General features: G+C 47.3%; 1 protein-coding gene across 4 annotated transcripts in view; it reads left to right on the top strand.

Annotated features, from left to right (window-relative positions):
• ADGRB2 (adhesion G protein-coupled receptor B2) overlaps positions 1-21,112 on the top strand; it is a 168,818-nt gene that overhangs the window by 105,677 nt on the left and 42,029 nt on the right. For all 4 annotated transcript variants that reach the window (XM_077337463.1, XM_077337460.1, XM_077337461.1 and 1 more), the window contains exons 7-16: positions 719-820; positions 2,299-2,405; positions 3,752-3,946; positions 4,629-4,697; positions 4,806-4,914; positions 5,847-5,993; positions 6,896-6,971; positions 7,987-8,089; positions 8,617-8,660; positions 19,891-20,017. In XM_077337463.1, coding sequence (XP_077193578.1) covers positions 719-820; positions 2,299-2,405; positions 3,752-3,946; positions 4,629-4,697; positions 4,806-4,914; positions 5,847-5,993; positions 6,896-6,971; positions 7,987-8,089; positions 8,617-8,660; positions 19,891-20,017 — 1,079 coding nt within the window. The remainder of the gene's footprint in view (positions 1-718; positions 821-2,298; positions 2,406-3,751; positions 3,947-4,628; positions 4,698-4,805; positions 4,915-5,846; positions 5,994-6,895; positions 6,972-7,986; positions 8,090-8,616; positions 8,661-19,890; positions 20,018-21,112) is intronic.

The raw sequence follows: 21,112 nt of genomic DNA on the forward strand, positions 1-21,112 counted from the left end.
AGCTCTGTGATATGAACTGAGAAGGCTTTACCCAGGCCCTCACCGTGGCGAGCTATCAGCAATTGTGCGAGTTCAGAGGAACAGGAAGGAGGAGGCTGGTGTGTCATTCACACCCGCAGGTGGCAAGCAGGATGAAGGGTCTGGGTTGGTTTCTATACCCCGCTTTCCACTACCCAAAGGAGTGTCAAAGCAGCTTGCAATCACCTTCCCTTCCTCTCCCCACTACAGACACCCTGTGAGGGAGGTGGGACTGAGAGAGCCCTGATGTTACTGCTCAGTCAGAACAGCTTTATCAGAGCTGTGGCAAGCCAGAGGTCACCCAGCTGGCTACCTGTGGAGAAGCAGGGAATCAAACCCAGCTCGCCAGCTTAAAGGCTGCCGGTCTTCACCATTACACCAAGCTGGCTCTCGTTGGTTTAATTGTAGAGGCCTGACCTTCTGTTCAGGTCTGGTCAGCTGAGCAGCTCCACAAAGCCCATACTCCATCACTCGCCCAGCCTGGCATTGCCTGCAGCCACCTCCATTCAGTGCTGTCCCTCTTCCATACTCTCCGTCAGCCCAGAAACAGCCCAGAAACCGCTCAGTTCCTCCCAAAATGCATCAGCTTGCACACTATGGTTATCCTCCAACTCTTATCCCCACGCTTTCAAGCTTTGTCATGTGTGCTTCTGGATTCCTGTTTGACCCCCTTTCCTTTCGCCATCTTTTTCTTCTGCAGCATTCCATGAGATGTGCAAGGACGAATACGTCACATTGATGACCTGGAAGAAAGCCGCCGCTGGTGAAATAGTCTACAACAAATGCCCAGCCAATGCCACAGGTAGGCAGCTTGGTGGGAAGACATCCATAGACCGAGGGCCTAGATGTTACCAGAGGAAAGTAGAGGAGGCTTTAAGTGTGGCAGATGGTGAAGATGAAGGCAAGTACGCCATGAGATCTGCTTGCCCACCAGAGTGTCCCAGTAGAAACAGAAGGCCCACTTTCTGTAAATGTTGAAGGTCACATCCGCACCAGCCAAAAGGTTTCGAAGAGACTTTGCTGCTCTCTGCCAATTTCTGTAGCGTTTCAATGGTCAAAGTAGTTCTTTCACATTATGTGTGCTACTATCACAGTGTCTTCCATCCAGCATATTGCCCTGCCCTCATCTCTCACTAGAACATTAAATCTTTTTTTTTAAATGAACCTGACTCATTACACATCCAAGCATTCATGAAAATGGCCTCTTTGCAACTTCGTCTAATTAAGAAATGGCATATGATTATGTGTTTTGCAACTCTTCTGCCAAGACACCTTTTCAAACTTTCTTCCCTCACCCCTTGAAGATTTTGCAAAAGTCTTGCAGATTTAGTCATGCTGGAAGAGGCACATGTTTGGTTGTGGGCAGTTTTGACAACATGTTTTTGCTTTGTTCCTTTAAAAGATGCTAAAATCTATACCTTGAAACAGTTTCCCAGTATTAGGAGTGGAGGAATTTCTTATTACTGTTAATGTAATGCAACATCCCAGGTTCGTGCTGAACCTTTGGAACAAAGACCTAAAGAGAATAAAACACATTGTGGACCAGGGGTAGTCAAACTGCGGCCCTCCAGATGTCCATGGATTACAATTCCCAGAAGCCCCTGCCAGCGAATGCTGGCAGGGGCTTCTGGGAATTGTAGTCCATGGACATCTGGAGGGCCGCAGTTTGGCTACCCCTGTTGTGGACCCACTACATGACCACGTCCTACTTCGATAACTTCTTCCACAATGCGCCCAGTTTAATTCTAATTTTCTTCCTGTGTAATTCCCTTAATAAGCATTTTAAAAGGATGAAGTTGGAAAGAGGTTGTCCAACTGTTGCTAGATTTCTTAGATATGTTTTTAAAGGATCTCAATATTTTTTTGTTCTATTGATTTCCTGTGTTCTTGTTTTATTAATAATCCCACCATCCTATGGTTGAAGGGTCTGAAAACGAAATAAAAGGTTACAACATGATCCTGCTGGCAAAGTGTTCAGATTTGGGACCTGACAAGGAGGTTAGTTCTTACAAAAAAGGAGTTACTAGCTGTAGTAAGGCTTGGACAGGAGAATTTAGCCCAGGCAGATTGTTTCTTGAATGTAAAGGGCTTCTGTAACCTACAAGGAATATCCACCCACCTCCCATCTTCTCCCGTGTAGACATGATTTCCCATTGTATTCACTCCATCACTCTAATCTCTCCAAAGTAACTTTGGCCAGCTGGTCTGGGTAAGACCAGGCAGAGTGAATGTCCACAGCTAAGCCGTGTCTCTGGTTATCTTTTCTTTTTTCGCCCCTAGGATCTGCCAGTCGCCGGTGCCTGCTCAACTCCCAGGGTGTGGCTCACTGGGGTGCACCCAGCTTTGCACGCTGTGTTTCCCACGAATACCGATACTTACATCTCTCAGTAGGTGCAGACTCTGACAGGCAAATAAGCCCCCCCCCCTCTCTCTCTCTCTCTCTCTCTCTTTCCCCCCTCCATTCCCCCTTCTTTCTCTTCTATATTGTTGCCTTCCCCACCCCAAACGCACACCCCTTGTAAAAAGGAGGGAGAACCTTACTGAAGAAGGAAAGGTGTGGCTGAGCATTTCAAAGAGGTGATTACACCATCAGCAATCAAACTGTAATAGGCAAAATAATGGCCGTCTCATAATTCCTCCTACATTTCATTGATCGAGGAAGCTGCTGGATATTCTTGCATAAAACTCTGGCTTTTAACAGTGATTTGATTGGTTCTTCATATGCCTGTCTAGGTAATACATGTTGGGAAGGTGAATTCTGGTTTTAGTGCATCTAATTGGCCATGGCTGAATATGTCAATCCTCCAGAGCAAGTCATATGTTGGGTGTAGGGTGCAATCAGTAGAGAGAAATGGAGGGATGTTGTAATGTGGGGGTCTCCAGTAGAGAGAATCATAGAATCATAGAGTTGGAAGGGGCCACACAGGCCATCTAGTCCAACCCCCTGCTCAACGCACACAGGTTGCTGGAGAGTAGTGCATGTAACCACTGCAAGATTCATGGAAAGATCATGAAAGAACATTGAAGTTTCTTCTGTTCTTCTTGGCTAATAACTGCATTTATGATGCTCTTTCTAGATGGAATGAAACAAAATTTGAGTCCAATGGCAGCTTTAAGATCAACAAAGATTTAGTCAAGGTGTGAGCTTTCATGTGCAGGCACACTTCCTCAAACAATGGAACCGGGATCGTAAGAGTAAGTGTGCACGCACACGAAAGCTCACACCTTGAATAAGTCTTTGTTGGTCTTAAAGGTGCTATTGGACTCCAATTTTGCTGTGCTACTTCAGACCAATTTGAATTAGTATTGTGGTGGTGGGTGACTCAGGATATTTTTAATTAAACAGAAGCAGTTCTTCTTTAAAGAAAAGTTTGCTGATCCCTGTTGTAATGGCTTTGGGTTGGGTTACGGCATTTCAAAGAAAGTGTCCCATTAAGTCCTGTGGATTTCACATGGTTCAAATGTGCTTAGATTCCTCCATTCTCAGAAGGTAATTTGACACTGAACTAATCAAGCAGTCGGTCTCCAAACAGTGTATTCTGGCTGGCAGCAGCTGTCTAAGAACTAAGGACTTCTTAATACCCTGCAATCCACGGTCCTTTAACTGGCAATTGAACCTGAGACCTTGCACATGCCAAGCATGCAATCTAGCACCAAGCTAGGGCCTTCTCTGTTCTACCTTGGTTCTTTTCTCTCTTTAAAAAAACACGCCTTCACTCTCTCCTAAACTCAGCTCCGAGAGCATCTGGCCAAGGGGCAGCGCATGCTGGCAGGTGAAGGCATGTCTCAGGTGGTCCGTGGGCTGTTGGAGCTTGTGGCACGCAAGACGTACTACAGTGGGGACCTGCTGTTCTCTGTGGAGATCCTGCGTAACGTCACGGACACTTACAAGAGAGCGACCTACATCCCCTCTGCAGATGACGTGCAGGTATTAACCCAAGATTTTGCAAGTGGAAGAGATGCATTTATGGTGCAAGGTATGTCTGGGCAGAGGGGTGTACTGAAGGAAGACCATCCTTTGTGTGGTAGGGTCGTAGGGAGTGCCTCAGTAGCTAGTTTTGTGGGTGAATGAAGTCTCGGTTCCAAAGAAAATCCCATAATTCAGATTCTGGCCCCCAGAAAGCCAAATGGCAACCTGCATGGCGCAATTCATACAGTGTGCATAGATTATTATTTCACACAAAATACTGGAGGGTTGAGGTGTCATACAGGATAATAAAGAGCCATTCCTAGAAGTCAGAAGCTACTTAGCTGTTAATCCAGCTGCTTCCAAATGTTGGTCAGGTGCTGAGCTGTAATCAGGTATTTCCTGTTTACTCATGATGTTTTCAGCATGCTGAAACCCAGATATTTATTTTTCAACAAAACACTAAACCCAGGAAAACTGAGGGTGCTGAACTGTGAGTAAAGTTGCCATCACAATGTTTTGAAGACCATTTAGAAGTTGAGGAAGAAGCAAAGCAATCCAGATACGACTGGTGAACTTACTCAGGAGAGTTCCCTCAAATTCCTTGTTTTGAGGCTGATCCAATGGGGAAGTCATACAGGACTGTGTAATGGCTGGAGCCTTCCCCAGAAGCTGACCCTTACCCTCTCCTTTCCCCCCACAGCGATTCTTCCAGGTTGTCAGCTACATGGTGGATGCAGAAAACAGGGACAGGTGGGAAGATGCTCAGCAGGTGAGCAGACACAGATTAGGCCACAAGGCCAGATATATTGGAGGGGGGAGTGTCTTCTTTTTCTCTCACACACTTACATACAAACACCTCCTTGGATCTGCTTTCCAGGTCTTGCCTGGCTCTGTCCTCCTCATGAAGGTAGTTGAGGATTTCATCCATCTGGTGGGAGAAGCACTCAAGGCCTTCCAGAGCTCCCTCATTGTCACGGACAACTTGGGTGAGTGGCCAAAAGAGGGTGATGGGAAGGAAAGCATCCGGGGGACTGCATGGGAAACCAGGCCTGGAGGTTGAATTCAGCGGTTGCAGCTGGAGATGGAGCTAGACCTGGAACTGGAGGCTGAAATCTGTTCATTTATTAGCCGTCTGTCTTTCTCACACAGACTCAATGTGGCTTACAGAATTAGGGAAATGATGTCATGAAGACCAATGTAATAAAAGCAGCAAGCAGAGCAGCAAGACTGGATTACAGAATTTACGCTGAAATAAAATCAGAAGGATGCTTCTAATAAACAATCCCAGTTGCAGTACAGCAGGCAGGGGAGTGGATTTGGATTTATTGTTGAAGCTGGAGCCACAGTAATCATGCCAACAAACAAAGCATTAAAACAGAAAAATGAAAATATGTATACATATATATATGAGGGAATGAAATTAGCAACCATTAAAATGACAGGAGGGAAAACGTCCACCAAGAGAAATATTATTTTATCATTGTCAGAGGCAGTGGACAGTACTGTGTTCAACCTGATTCGAACGTCGTCGTACGGAGCGCAATACAGGACATAGAGCATAAGGTCTTCGTACAGCAGGCAGGGGGTCTTGCTCTGTTGCCCAGATGAGAGTCCCTAGGATTGGTGTCAGGCTGGCTCAACCCAGAGGCTTCACATGGCTTGTCAGTCACAGGAACCAGTATTGTGCACCCCTCGCTCCATTCTGCGCTGTCTGCAGTTGGAGCATTCAGAGTCCCAAGGAGCACACCCAGCTAGGCTCCCCAGCCCCAAATCCTGAAATTCCTGGTTCAAAGCTTGGGATATTTGAAAAAGGATCCAGAGACAGTGGCTGTTCATTCATTTAGAAAACTTGTTGTGACACCCTCCCCTTCCCCTGTCCTTGTCCCCTTTTTATTCTCTCCCACCCCACCCTTGGCAGTAATCAGCATCCAGAGAGAGCCGGTTTCCGCAGTCTCCAGTGACATCAATTTCCCCATGAAAGGTCGCCGGGGAATGAAAGATTGGGCCCGGCATTCAGAGGACAAGGTCTTCATCCCCAAGGAAGTGTTGAGCCTCTCGTCCTCAGGTCAGTGGCGCCGGACGAGCTACTCTGCAACTAGGGTAGTGGTCAGCGGGTTGTGCACAGTCCCTTCACGCACCTCTGTGTTGGAAGTAAAAAGGAAGGGCCATGCAGATTGTTCAGGAGCACCCAATTGCTATAGCGTTGCTGATGTTGTAGACCAGGGGTAGTCGAACTGCGGCCCTCCAGATGTCCATGGACTACAATTCCCATGAGCCCCTGCCAGCGAAGTCTGGCAGGGGCTCATGGGAATTGTAGTCCACGGACATCTGGAGGGCCACAGTTTTACTACCCCTGTAATGTAGACTCATGATGAGTGGGGTGTTGCTAGAATCACAGAGTTGGAAGGGACCTCCAGGGTCATCTAGTCCAACCCCCTGCACAACGCAGGAGATCACAACTACCTGTCAACCTACGGTGACCCCAGTTTCATGCCCAAATGATCTCCCCACCACCGCCACCACCACCACAGATCTCCAGAATCCAGCCTGGCCTGGAGGAAATTCATCTACCATCCCACAGCGGCAATTAGCAATTCCCTGGGTATGCGAGGAAGGGCCACAAGAGACAACACTAGCACATCCCTTCCTTCCCGCCCACTCACAATCTGACTTAGTTTATAAAAAACAGCACTTCTGTCTGCTACTATACCAGTAAAATGTATGTCTGCATGTAAAGTTGCAGTTTCCAGCTTTGGTTTTTATATAGCCACGGGCAGCATGTTTGAAATCTGCATGGTCTAGAGTTTGAAACCTACAGTTTTAAATTATGTTTATGTTGTTATTTATAGTCCATCTAGCTCACTGAGACTCAGGGCGCATTACACAGTGTAAGTTAATACAGTCAACAGGATGGGACATCCAATAACCAATGAATCAACACAGCCTTTCTGTTCTTTTCCTGCGCAGAAACAGATGAATCAGCCTATTTTGTCATCGGTGCCATATTGTATCGTACCCTGGGATTGATCCTGCCTCCTCCTCGGTGAGTAGTTCACATGAAAGCTGTGTGTGAGGCAGAATGCTCTAGTGCTGCAGGGGTGGCTGGCAGGGGCTCATGGGAATTGTAGTCCAGGGACACCTGGAGAGCCATAGTTTGGCCACCCCTGCTCCAGTGCATTAATACTTAGCATCCAAGAAATATCAAGGGGACGTGTCTGTATGTGCTGCCCATGGCAAATATCCACACACGGGAGATGTGGGCAAACACTTTCCAGTGCTGTTTTACACTGGATAATTTCCAATTTCTAAAGATTCATTGTGCAATTAAAGTTAATAACAACAATTGGATGCCGTTGCCAATAGAATACTTATTTGTTTGTTTGTACTCCATTTTTCTTCCCCAAAAGTCATTTACAGCATTCTGTTTCTCGCTTTTCCACAACTCTGAAGTCTACCTGGCTGAGAGTATCATTACGCTGATTATTATATATTATTATTATGGAAGTGTGGCACTTTGAAAATTATAATCAGTATTTTTAGGGCATTACCCCTAAGAACTATGTGAGAAAATACACGTATCTTTTCCTGGAGTTGTAAACAAACGGTTTCCAGCAAGGCCCGGCACTGAGACCCAATTGTTGCTCTAGCACCAGCACCAGTCTCCCGCGGCCGCTCCTGCCCTCCCTGGTGCAGGAGTGGCCTTGGAAGACACTCAGCAGCGGCACCAGAGCAATGAGGGGGCCCAACCACAGAGGCCGGGGCAGCACAGGCTGGCCAGGCCAGCTATGGAAGCACTGCCCTTGAAGGCTAGCCCAGCCACAGCACCCAGGAGCCCCAAATGCAAGGAGGGAACGGGAGTGGGGAGTGAAAGGAGTTTGGGTGTGTGTGTCTGAGAGGGGGGAGTAGACTAAGGACAAGGATTCTCGCCCCTTATGTAGATGTTCCACACAAAGGATGAGAATCCCTCTTGGTAGATTTTTTTTTAATCCCAAGGTTACAGTTTGGCTTTAGAACTCCTCTTGAGCGAATCAGCAAACTTGTTTCCCTTCCCTCTGCAGAAGTCCCTTGGCTGTTATGTCCAGAGTTCTTACAGTGACAGTGAGACCACCAACCAAGGCTGTGGAATCCTTGATCGCTGTGGAATTGTCCCACATCTTCAATGTAAGTTCATAAATCTCCTGCACACACGTTCGCGCGTGCGCGCGCACACACACAAACACACACACACACACTAGTGTGGCATGGAATTGGTGCCACTGGGGTGGCAGGTAGCATCCAATCCCAAAGGTTTGACTTTTCACATATATACTCTGTAGGATTTCCCCCAGTCCAGCTTCCACTGATGTGTCTTGCATACTAGAAAATAATGGCACAGAGATTATAGTTTCTTTAGAGGGACCTCAGGTTTTCCTTCTACCATGATTTTTCTAGGCATAGCATACATTTCTCTGAAGTAAAGTTTGTGTTCGTAGTCCCTAATTTTGAAAAAAAAAAAACCCTACTTATATTTTGGTTTCTAGCAGAGGATGAGATGCAATAGATGGTTTTTGGCTTGTTGGTTTATTTTGTTGCTCGAGGGTGCAGGGTGGGTACAACACCTCGTAATTTTAAAGTGCAACCAAAATAATCCAGCATTCTAGTTACTGAATTGTAATGAAATGTCTCTCCTTCCTTGTCTGCTCCACCAGGGCACCTCACATCCACAGTGCGTGACATGGGAGTACACAAAACCGTGAGTACCTTTTAGCCTACTATTGTAGGGTGTGTTCATGTGTGGATCTCTCATAGTAGATGGTGGGCCGGCATGGACAACAGGGAGGAAGGTGGAAGCGGATGGCTCCTCCTGGCATCTCTAGTGTCTGTAAAGAGAACTGAGGTGTGTATGTGGGGGGAACATGAGAAATGGTTCTAGCTTTGCACAAAGTGGTTTTTGCTCTACCTGCTCTGCTGTCCTCTTTGAAGCCTGTCTTCCCCATTCACCTTTCCTGGCACCTGCAGTAGTTCTGAGGCTGCAAAAAGAGTGACATTGGGGGGGGGGAGCTTTCTATGGCGCAGGAGGAAGTATTTCTACTCACTCCAGGTGAATCGAAATTTGGTTGATGGCTTCCCTTGGTGCCACAGTTAGTCTCCTGATAGTCCCACACGTAGGACCTTTATATAATACCCTGGAGAAGTGTGTTGCAAACTGCTGTCCATGTACAACTTCTAGATAGAGCTAAAATCTCATCTTGTTAGGAATTATCTTAGTAGTGGTGGTGGAATGTTTTGTTACAACCAGCTTAATGTACCTGTAGGGTTTTCAAGGCAAGAGATGATAGAGATGGTTTGCCATTGCCCACCTCTGTGTAATGACCCCGGACTTCCTCAGTGAGCCAATCAGATCAGGCTAGCGGGGCCGGATCAGGTTATATTAGTAGCATCTCTATTAGGATTCAAAGAGGTTAGTTGGGCCTCCGAAGAAAACAAGATCAGCTTTTTGAGATTGTGGCAGTCAGCCAGGGTAGTGCTTGTATTTGGAGCTAACATTGTTTATGAACAAGATAAGCAATGCCTTTTGTGTCTTCCCTGGTCTGTTTGAAGCTGTCCAGCAGTCCGAGGCTGTGACTATCTCTGGATTTTGTTCATTGTGAAGTTGTCTGTAAATAAAGCATGTTTTCCCGGATGAGCCTATTGTGCATTGCGGAGACCTGGCTGCTTCTGGCATCCATATCTGTGTGGATTTTGTATATCAGATGTAACATATTTTGTGTGCTTGGCTGGAAGTGTTACACCTATTCCAAAACTAGTCCACTGGCTGCTTCGTTCTTTCTGAGCTCATTTTAAGAAACTGGTTCTATGCTTCAAAGCTCTCTGAAACTTGGGACCCGTGTATCTGATGGATGCCGTCTCCGCATTTAAATCTGGGCACCACTCAAGCCAGTTTCTCCTTATCATTCCTCCACTTCTGCTCTTGTTCCTTGTGGAATGGGTTGCCGGAGGAGGTGAGAAGGACTCCGTCATCCAGAAAGAAGTTGCAAAGCTAGTTTTTGGCAGGGATTTTCTCAGGGGTCTAGTTGTGATTGGCAGTCATTGGGCAAACTGTTGTCAGCTTAACCTTCTGGGTTTTTTTCACTGTTGCATTATTGAATTGCTCATAAGCGTTCTTGAGGCTGTATGTGCAGAAGAGAAGGATAGAAATATTTTAAAACACATGAAATGGACCAGCATTGCTCTAGGAGAACTTGTGTATGCGCAACAAACTGGCTTGTTAAGATTACTTAGCACTTTCATTGAATCATGGAGTTAGAAGGGACCTCCAGGGTCATCTAGTCCAACCCCCTGCACAGTGCAGGAACTCACAGTCAACAGAATGGGACATCCACCCACAGTGATCCCAATTTCATGCCCAGAATTCAGCCTAGCCTGGAGGAAACTTTGTCAAAGGTAACATCAGAGATCTGAACTACCCTAGGAGTGTGTTAGTTTATGCCAAGACTCCAGTGTCAAATAACCGGGTAACAACTGCCCCAATGTCTCTTGGGCTGAGTCAAGTCTTGGAGGCTTCAGCTGGCCAGGCTCAGGTGCAGGACTGGCTCTTAAACAAACCCACCTAAGTAATTGCTTGGGGCAACAGAGTGAGGGCGCATAATGCCCCACAAGGGTGTGAGTAGCTCAAGAAATAATTGGCACCCCCTTTTCTGTAAGAAGGCAAGAGAAGCAGACTTAGAATGGAAGAAAAAAGAAGTCGCACAAGGATATACCGAGAGAAACTGTCCTGAAGATATCTGGGTTCTAGGCCAGGAAGGGCTTGTAAGGTGGTCTCCAAAACTTTGAATTGAACCCAGAAGCAAATTGGCATAGTGTGTATAAAGATTGGGATAGTATGTATATAAGGACCAGTTTCAGACAGCAAACACGGAGCAGAATTTGGCATTCAGTTGTCTGCTATGGAAACCCAGTACAGAGGATATTACAATCTCAAGTTCACTATGGGATGGATCCACATGGGCTGAGTCCGTGAAAGGAGCCAATTTAAATGTTGGATTAAGTTCTAAAAAGGCACTTCTTGCTGTTGCACATACCTGCTTCTGTTGTAAAGAGCAGCCTTCAGCAGGCCTTAGGACTCTTAATTGACAGGGATACATTAATCCCATTGAAAGAGGGCAGAGCAGGGTCCTCAAGGACATTCTCATGGCCAGTCAGCATCCGCTCTGTCTTGTTGGAGACACTGGCTCGGAACCAGAGAAAATATCTATATCTAACTGCATTAACAAGATAGGTTTATTGATGGTTAAGAGTCATCTCATATTGTTGCTGATTCAATTGGGCTCTTTCTGTCTTACATATTTCTTAGAACATTTCTATGCTGCAGTTTTCCCCAAAGAGACTTATAGAACGTTTCAAAATGGAAAACAACCCAGTTTAGATAAACAAAGCAAACAAAGAAAAGTTGGTTTTTACACTCTACTTTTCGCTACCCAAAGGGCTATCAAAGCAGCTTACAATCTCCTTCGCTTCCTCTCTCCACAACAGATACTCTGTGAGGTATGTGGGGCAGAGAGAACTGCTCTGTGAGAACAGCTCTAAGAGAACTAGCCCAAAGTGCTGAATGTGGAGGAGTAGGGAAACAAACCCAGTTCTCCAGATTAGTGGCTGCCACTTTTAACCACTACACAACGCTAGAAATAAAATACATCATGGGTGAGCCCTGATTCCCTGGGCTGGCTCATTTGGACGACCCTGGAATGTGAGCTATGAGCAAGGTAACAAGAAATGGGCCTCTGGGCCCACCCAAGTTTGGGGAAGACACAAATTCAAGATCTTCCCAACGTTTAGAAATAAGGACTTCACCACAGCTCCCCAAGATTACAGTGCAGAGGCCTTCCGCTAAGCACCTGGAATTGTCACAGTTCTCACTCCCAAGGTTACCTGAAACAGGGGAGATGGGGGAGCTGTCTGTTTCTTTGGTGCTGAAAATGCTCCCTCTTGCTGTCTGTATGGTATCAAAGAGGCACATTCCCCTCTATATCAGGAAGGACCCCAATAATGTCTCAAATCCCCATCCAAAGCAAAACTGAGAGGCTTCCGTAACTAGGCCAACCTTCCCCATTTCCACTGTGGGCGGACTTCATTAATAAAAGCTATTGATTATGAGGCGCTTGGAGATTGAAGCCTCCTGCCTGCAGCACATAGCTCATTATCAGATGGATTTCCCTCTCGCCGCAGATGAGAAGTCAAGGCCAGGTTCATCTGTTGGTGTGTATCCAAGCCCCAAAGGGAATTTCAGAGGCACAGAGAGAGATCCCTGCAATCCATCACAGTGGGACTGGCTTTTCTGTACAGGAGGGCTTTTAAGGGCTCAGAATTGTATTCTGAGGCAAATGGAGGGCAGTGTCATAGAAAGGCTAGAATGGCAGAATAGTAGAGCAGCTTTTTCGACCTATTGGCTGTGGAAGAGTCCATGAAATTATTTTTCAGGCTTCAAGGAGTCCTGGAAGTGATGTCAGCTGGCCATGCCTCCTAGATGTGAACACCCATGTTAACAGGCAGTCTTGAGGAAGACTGAGGTAGGGAGAAGCAGGAAAAGGAGTGCAAGCTCCACCCCTCCTAGGTGCTCAGGAGGGGAGGAGCAATAGAAGCAGCCTGTTTCCTAGCTTGTGACCAAGTCCATTACAGCAGGATGGGGAAGACCATGGACCCCCACCCCAAGATCTGTGAGTCCCCCCCTGGCTGGGAATCCCTGGATTAGAGGGATTTATAGTTAAGCCCCAACTCATCCATGAATTTTACTAGATGGCCTGGAGCCAGCCACTCTCCCTTCACAAAATCTTACCTTGTAGGGCTGTGAGGATAAAATGGGAGAACCACATCTGATTTCTGAGCTCCTAGGAGGTCGGTATAAAAATATGTTACATAGATGAATATAAATGCAACAATATCTCACACTGGGCTTTCATACAACATCAGTGGCCAAGCGTCTCTATTCCATGTAGGCAAAGGAAAAATGGACCTTTCCGGTTTTTCTCCCTCCCTCCCTTGATGTCCAGTCCTTTTTCTTGGGGGGGGGGGAGTGACTTCAAGTCACAAGTGGCTTATGCTGACTGCACGGGGTTTTCAAGGCAAGAGACATTCAAAGGTGGTTTGCCATTGCCTACTCTGGGCTTCCTTGGAGGTGTCCATCCAAGGACCGACCAGGACTGACCCTAATTAGCTACCAAACACTTACAAGACTGGGCTGGTAGCCTGGACTGTCCAGATCTGGGTGCTGTACTGCCCTCCATCCTGAGAATTTAAGCCCATTTTCTCTATGTTCCCTTTGCCTCTTCTCATCAAAATCTCCAACAGCCTTCCTTTAACCCAGGTAATTCCCATCCTCCCCATTAAGGCTTGGCTTCTCCATTCCTGGAGAAACATCTATGTATAATCCAATCCATCACTGGTGTTAGCTGCACAGTTGAATCATATGATAAGGATAGAGGACATGGACATCTTCCACACTGGCATTGCTAGCCCCAAAGAGGGATGGGGAGTAACTATTGTGACTTGCTTCATAGTTCCTCATCCCCAAAGTGACTGGAGTTGTGGGACATGTGACATGACCAACGGTCGTAGCCCCATCAAATTTCTCCTTGGTGCAAAAGAAGTTTCTTTATTGGAGAAATATGCATATACGCACAAAAAATCTCCTTGCTGAAACTGGATTACAGCAAACCTAGAAAGCTGCTCTTGACCCTTCCTCCTGAATCAAATCTTGGTGCATAAAAAACAGGTGCAAAAAACCATTACTCCAGCTGCTCAAGGTCAGAGCAGGGAGATAGCGGAGAAGAGAACCCTGTAAGGAAGAGTTGGTTTTTATAACTAGCTTTTCACTACCCAAGGGAGTCTCAAAGCAGCTTACCATCACCTTCCCTTCCTCTCCCCACAACAGATACCCCGTGGGGTAGGTGGGGGCTGAGAGAGCTCTGAGAATTGTGAATAGCCCAAGGTCACCCAGCTGGCTGCATGTGGAGGAGTAGGGAATCAGATCTGGTGCTCCAGATTAGAGACTGCTGCCATTAAGCACTGCAGCACACTGGCTCTCACTGCAATGCGGATTGGGATCATCAAGAGCATTAAACTTCACATGATAGAACCGAAGAACTAGATCACATAAACAGGTCAATACAGAATATACAAACCAAAAACATGATAATGGCAAGAACATGTGAACTTGAGACCAGGGGTCTTGACATTTTCTTAATCATGTACCCACTTTGGTAGCACATATATGCTAAAATTGGAAGTTTCCTTAATTTCTTCCATGAAGCCTCTTATTTTGGGATGCCTCCGAAAGTCTCCTCGTCCAGATCCTCCAGGGATGATTCCGTTCCGCAGTACGTGGCATTGGATACCAAGCAGCCATCCTTCCAATGGCAACACAGTGTCCCAGTGCCATGCTGTTCCCCTGCTAGCAGAATAGCCTCTTGCATCAAAGAAAGGCCCGCTCCTTAGCGGCAGGGGTAGTCAGCCTGTGGTCCTCCAGATGTTCATGGACTACAAATGCTGGCAGGGGCTCATGGGAATTGTAGACCATGAACATCTGGAGGACCACAGGTTGACTCCCCCTGCTTAGCAGGATCCATCCCCGGCCTTGTTCTCAAAGTGGAACTGATTGAAGGAGATGCCCTCTATTGTTTTGGCATGTTTATTTGTATGTTATATTTAGATCCTGCTTTTCTGACAATTGTCCCCCCCCCCAAGCAGCTCACATTAATACAGAGAGACGGGGGTTTGCAACTAGAAAGATGAGAGAGACAAGGAAAAGAGAGCAGAGGGGAAAGGGAAATCAGTTTGACAGGATTTATATCCAACTGGAGCCAGGTTGATCTTCATGCTTGGATTGGGGGTGGAGAGGGACTTCCCTGCAGCTTTTAGACCTCTGGTGGAGGACAAAGGCCTTCAGAGCTTGGGGAGAGTGGTGGTGGAGGTGGGGTAGACAGAAGAAAGCTGCCTGGGGCAAATTATATTCTGTCTGAAGGCTGGGACCTGATCATGTTCTTTATGAAAGAGGCCCTCCGTTCATTTTATTTGCTTGATTAGGACCGCAGACATCTAATCTGGCGAGCTGGGTTTGATTCCCCACTCCCCCACATTCAGACAGCTGGGTGACCTTGGGCTTGCCACAGCACTGAGAAAGCTGTTCTGACTGAGCAGTAATATCAGGGCTCTCTCAGCCTCACCTCCCTCACAGGGTGTCTGTTGTGGGGAGAAGAAAGGGAAGACGACTATAAGCAGCTTTGAGACTCCTTCGGGGAGAGAAAAGCAGCATATAAGAACCAACTCTTCTTCAGTAATATCAGGGCTCTCTCAGCCTCACCTCCCCCGCAGGTTGTCTGTTGTGGGGAGAGGAAAGGGAAAGCAATTGTAAGCCACTGTAGAGAAAAGCAGCATATAAGAATTCTTCTTCATTATGAAGAATGTGCACTAAGTAGTGTTGAGATCCTTTGTCCGTAGCTTCGTAAAGAGATGCAATGCCATTGAAAGCACCCCTCACAGAAGGAACTCCAATGTGGAGAATCAGAATTAGATTCCTTTCTGCTGTGCTGCAATCAACACTGGCCTAGCCTGTCAGGTTTTGCAGCCGGCGCTCTTGCTGTTAACACAGAGAGGGGGAAAGAGGCAAGTGAACCAGAGGAGCGGAGCCAGATTGTGCATGCTCCAATTCCAGAATTGATTTTTTTTAACAAAAATGCTCCTGGTTAAACTGGCACATATCCTACTAGTCCGCTCAGCAAAGTTCAAAGACATCCTCCTGCCTAAAGAGCCTGTCCCTCCCCTTGCATGGCTGCTCCATACCTGGAGGAATGCTCCTCGGGCTGAAGAAAGGTTTTGAATGTTCCTGAATGGGGTGGTACAGGCTGCTGAAGTTAAGAACTGGAGGGCAGCGCAAATTGAGATTCCAGGAACAATAAAGGAAAAAACAGGGATTAGCTTGCCCCATATTTCTTAGTCACCCTCTTTAGTACTGGAGGGAAAGGTCATTTCCCCCTTTATTGGTTCTTTTGATTGTTTCTAGTTTCAGTTGGCCCAGCCATGTTGGTCTGCAGTAAGTTTGCATCCAGTGACACCAAACAGCAACCAGATTTCCAGGATATAAGCTTTTGAGAATCAAAACTCCCTGGTTCCTGATGAAGGGAGCTTTGGAACTCAAAGGCTTATACCCTGGAAACGTTGTAGAGTTTAAGGTGCTACTAGGATTGACTCTTGTGAGTCCCCTGGACTGCAAGGCGAACAAACCGGTCAGTGCTAGAGGAGATCAGCCCTGACTGCTCCTTAGAAGGCCAGATCCCGAAGAAGAAACTCAAATACTTTGGCCACCTCATGAGAAGGAAGGACTCCCTGGAGAAGAGTCTAATGCTGGGAGCGATCGAGGGCAAAAGAAGAAGGGGACGACAGAGAATGAGGTGGCTGGATGGAGTCACTGAAGCAGTCGGTGCAAATTTAAATGGACTCTGGGGAATGGTAGAAGACAGGAAGGCCTGGAGGATCATTGTCCATGGGGTCACGATGAGTCAGACACGACTTCGCAACTAACAACAACAAGGATTGACTCTTGCTCTTTATTATTTCTCTTATTTCTTAATATTTGTGGCATGCTCTCTTTTCCTGGTGGTGCTGTTGTCGTCTATCCCATCCAGCGACCGAGCAAGGTTGCACCTTCTTCATTCTGACACTTCCCCAGTCTTGGGTGCTCTCTGCCCACTTGCTGAGCCTCCTTGTCAAAATAGGTTTCCATCTCGGTGTCTCTCCATATAGTTAGATTAGAGCCATCCCAGTTTCCGGTAACCCAAGGCCTGTCAGTGTGATTGTGTGTTTCAAAGAAATCAGTTAAGACATTCTTTGTGATAATAAAGTTAACTTCCATAACTGATGGATTTGTTAATGCAGCAGGTAGCCCTTAAAACACACTTTGATCTCAACCTGTATTACTTGCAATGCAAAGAGACTGGGGGACATTCGCTTTCTTTGAAGTAAGGTCCCCCTTGACTTCAAAGAATTTAGGTGAGAAGGGATTTCCAAGCCTTCACAATGCTTCTTTTTCCCTGACCAGTGAATGGATGCTAAACACAAACTCCCAACATAATTCTTAATGGGTGGAGGGGGAGCTTGCCTCTGATAGAGCACATGGTAATGTGGCTTCATTTGCATCCCTTAATTGCAGGGGTAGTCAACCTGTGGTCCTCCAGATGTTCATGGACTCCAATTCCCATGAGCCCCTGCCAGCAAACACTGGCAGGGGCTCATGGGAATTGGAGTCCATGATTATCTGGAGGACTGCAGGTTTGACTACCCCTGCCTTAATGTGTCTTTAAACTAGCAGGAAGTAGGGTCTGATCTCTTGGGGGACTGGGAAATATGGGCATGCCTTACGGACTGTCTCTCTAAAAATCAGGGTGCCCCCCCCAACCACCACCCCCTGCAGCCTCCAGAAGTTGTGTGGTTTGGTAAAATGATCTTCCTGTATTGTTTTGTGTATTTGTCTGCCTAAAAGAAAATGTCAGTCTTTTTTCATTTGACTGATACAGAGTCACGATTCAAGCAATCACAAAGAAAGAAGTCGGCTTTTGCTCTTCATGTTGCTAAGTGGGAAGCAGTTTGCTAAACTGACTCACAGTAACATTGTAAAGAGTCTCAGTAATAATCTTTCTTCAGTGAGCCCAGCACCACTAGCTTAAGGCAGCACAATTTCATTTGTATCCTTTATAGTTTTCTTGTTTTGCCCACAGTGTGTCAGCATTTTCATTTCCTAATAAAATATTCATAATGAATTTTTTCTGCCTTTGCTTAGGGATCCAAGGTTCTGGCCCTGCCTTTATAGCAGTGGTTCTCAACCTTCCTAATGCAGTTTAGTCCAGTTCCTCATGTTGTGATGACCCCCAACCATAAAGTTATGCAAGTGTTCTTTCACAGAAATTAACCGAAACTGACCAATGGCATGAAGATCCATTGTTCGTGATTGTATGTAAATCAGTTTTTTTCCCAGGGTTTCTCATTTCAGTTCTGCCTCTTGTCCCACCATGCCGATCTTGCTCTTTTCCGCTGCTCCAGACAGATGAACGCTCTATTTTGATCTACCCTGCAAGGCTGTTGTGTAGATGGTGCCCCCTGGCCAAACTGCTTGCCCTGCTGCGACCCCCATGAAAGGGTCATTCGACCGCCAAAGCGATCCCGACCCCCAGGTTGAGAACCACTGCTTTAGAGTCTTGCCTACTTGGTAGTGTTGTTTCACTGTTTAACTGCAGAACAATGGACAATTTGGAAGGCTTTTGCTTTTAAGTCAAACTTTCAGCTTGTGTACCTGCTGGCATTTGTAAAACAATAGGTGGTAGATGTCACAGGTTTCTGGGAGGTGTGGCTTCTTCTTGCTTGCTCTAAGTAGAAACTCACATACCACTTCAGCACCATCAGGCCCCCACTCTTTCTCGCACACTCAGAAATGACATTGCAGTGTACACTGAGTGTTTGCAATTAGCTGCAAGCATTTGCAGAAAGAAAACGGACAGCTCCCTACCCGGTGTATGTAGAAGCTTCATACACATTTGGACAAAGCTACAGATCGGCCCTGCCTTCATGTCCACTCCCTCCCTCCCTTGAGGCCCCAATCTAATCTGGTCTGTGGATCTAGCCAACTTTCCTTCCTCCCTCCCTCCCTCCCTCCCTCCCTCCCTCCCTCCCTCCCTCCCTCCCTCCCTCCCGCCTATTTTCCTTCCTTCCTTCCTTCCTTCCTTCCTTCCTTCCTTCCTTCCTTCCTTCCTTCCTTCCTTCCTTCCTTCCTTCCTTCCTTCCTTCCTTCCTTCCTTCCTTCCTTCCTTCCTTCTTGCACAATTGCACCCCAGTCCCTCATTAATTTTGTCTGCACAGGCACCCTCGATTATCAGCATAGCCTTTTTGGTGCTCCAAGGGGAGGCTTTCTTGCCTTTTCCACCAGTGAAAAAGCTGGTTAGATCCAGCCCATCCAATGAGAAACTCAGCTAGTACAATGAGCCAAAGATGAGCACACACACGAGTATATTTGGACACAACAACTACAAATACACATCTCTGTCTCAAGCGCACTTTTGGAATTGTGATTTTGCTTGCAGGTCTGTCTTGCCGGCGTGGAGCATTAAACCCTCTCCCCCGCCCCCATAAACATCTTCCTTGCTTTGCAGACACCGGGCAGCATCACCTGCAGCTCTTGTGTGCTTTCACCCTTTCGAATATAATTACCCACCTGACATCATCTTTGTTGCTGCCCCAGTTTCAGGAGGTGTGCTGCTAGGCCCAGTGGGGCCAGGAGATGTCCTCACGATCAGCCTCAGACTGTGGGGAGGCCGCAGAGCCTTCAGTGCCTCCTCTCAGTTCTGCTGTGGTGCTTTTTACAGCCCTGCAAAAAACTTGACAGCGATAAAGCTTGGAGGGAGACTGGTAGGCACCCCTGGCTGCTCATAGAGGAAGCTGGAAGACTTGCAGGCTCTGAGCACTGCCTGACCCTCTCGGCACTCCTCTTATGCCCATCTCAGCTTTTTCCCTCTTGCAAACCGCTCTTGGCATCCCCCTTCAAATTAAATCAAATGATTACTGCAATAGCAGCCCCTGAGCCTGGAGCAACGGGGTGGGGGTGGGGGCGACGCCAGGAGCAGAGAGGGGGCTGGGCAGAGCGCTTAGCTGAGGGATGGCCAGGCAGGCAGGCAGGCAGGCAGGGAGGGGAGAGACTTTTCACCCCAGCAAAGCAAGCAGCTCAGACAGAACCCGGGCGCCATCCATGCGCACAGACCACCAGCTTTGCCCGGGCACAGCTGTCCCTTAGTGGGATGCTGCCGAGCAAAGGGTTAAAGCCGGTCTTGAGAGCCCGAGGCATGTGGGCTGTGTGATTGTATGTGTGGAGTGTCTGATTATTTTGAAATCTTTTCTATTTTCCCCCCACTCTCTCTTCTCTTTCTCCCTCGCATTCCACCATTCAGGGAGGTTGGCTCTGGGAACTGGGACACAGAGAGCTGCCAGACGGTGGAAACTCTCTCGGCTCACACCAAATGCCAGTGCAACCAGCTCTCCACCTTTGCCGTGATAGCTCAGCTGCCCAAAGATCTGGTAAGTGCCGGGGAGGGGAAGGGAAGGGGGGGGGAGACCAGGCTGGCTGCTCACCTCCTGCCTGTCCCCATGAGAGACAGCCAGAATGAGAGGGTCATGAAAAGTGGAGGAGTGGGCAAGGAGGGGGAACTCTGGCCCCTTGGGGTACAACCCACCAGAAGCTTCTCTGAAATGCAGATGGCAGAAAGAGTGTGAAACTGCAGTTCAGGAAAGAGTTCCCTGGGATGATGGTGCTCCATGTTACTTGGGGCAGGAGAGGGGCAGACCTGGCTTTTGGATTTGTTGTGTCAGAGGTCCAAGTGTGTTGGGGGAGGCATTGTTTGCTCAGATCCTGTTTTGTTTTTTCCTCATCAAGCCACAGCCAGTGTAATGGCGGCAGGGTTTGCAAGGCAAGAGATGAAGAGGTAGTTTGCCATTGCCTGCCTCTGCGTAGAAACTCTGCATTTTCTTGGTGGTCTCGCGTTCAAGTCCTACCCAGGGCTTCGCTTCTAAGTCAGACAAGAACTGGCTAGTCTTTGCCCTCACAATTAGGGCCTGTTCTTGTTAAGGGTTCAGACGTCCTCAGCAAAGCAGTTCTTGGTCTAGGCCCCAAGAGAATTTTTTTGGGTTGCATCTAGGAAACTGGTTGACGTGGGGATAGCCCATTTGAAGGAACTTCCTTCCAAGCCCAGAATGATTATAGTTTTGTTTTTGATGTCTCAAGCGAGCAAACACCACTATGATCCGGGAACTGGGCAGTTCCCAGTTCAACCTTCACCTCACTATAAACTTGAGAGGTGACCTTTTAGGCCAGTAGTTCTCAACCTGGGGGTCGGGACCCCTTTGGGGGTCGAATGACCCCTTCAAAGGGGTCACGGCAGGGCAAGCAGCTTGGCTGGGGGGGGCATCCACACAACAGCCTTTGGGGTAGATCGAGAGAGCGTTCGTCTGTCTGGAGCAGCGGAAAAGAGCGAGATCGGCATGGTGGGACAAGAGGCAGAACTGAACTGAGAAACCCCAGGGGAAAAAACAATTTATATACAGTCATGAACAATGGAGCTTCACGCCATTGGTCAGTTTCGGTTTAATTTCTGTGAAAGAACACTTGCATAATTT

The sequence above is a fragment of the Paroedura picta genome, chromosome 5 (genome assembly GCF_049243985.1).
Source record: "Paroedura picta isolate Pp20150507F chromosome 5, Ppicta_v3.0, whole genome shotgun sequence".
NCBI lineage: Eukaryota > Metazoa > Chordata > Lepidosauria > Squamata > Gekkonidae > Paroedura > Paroedura picta.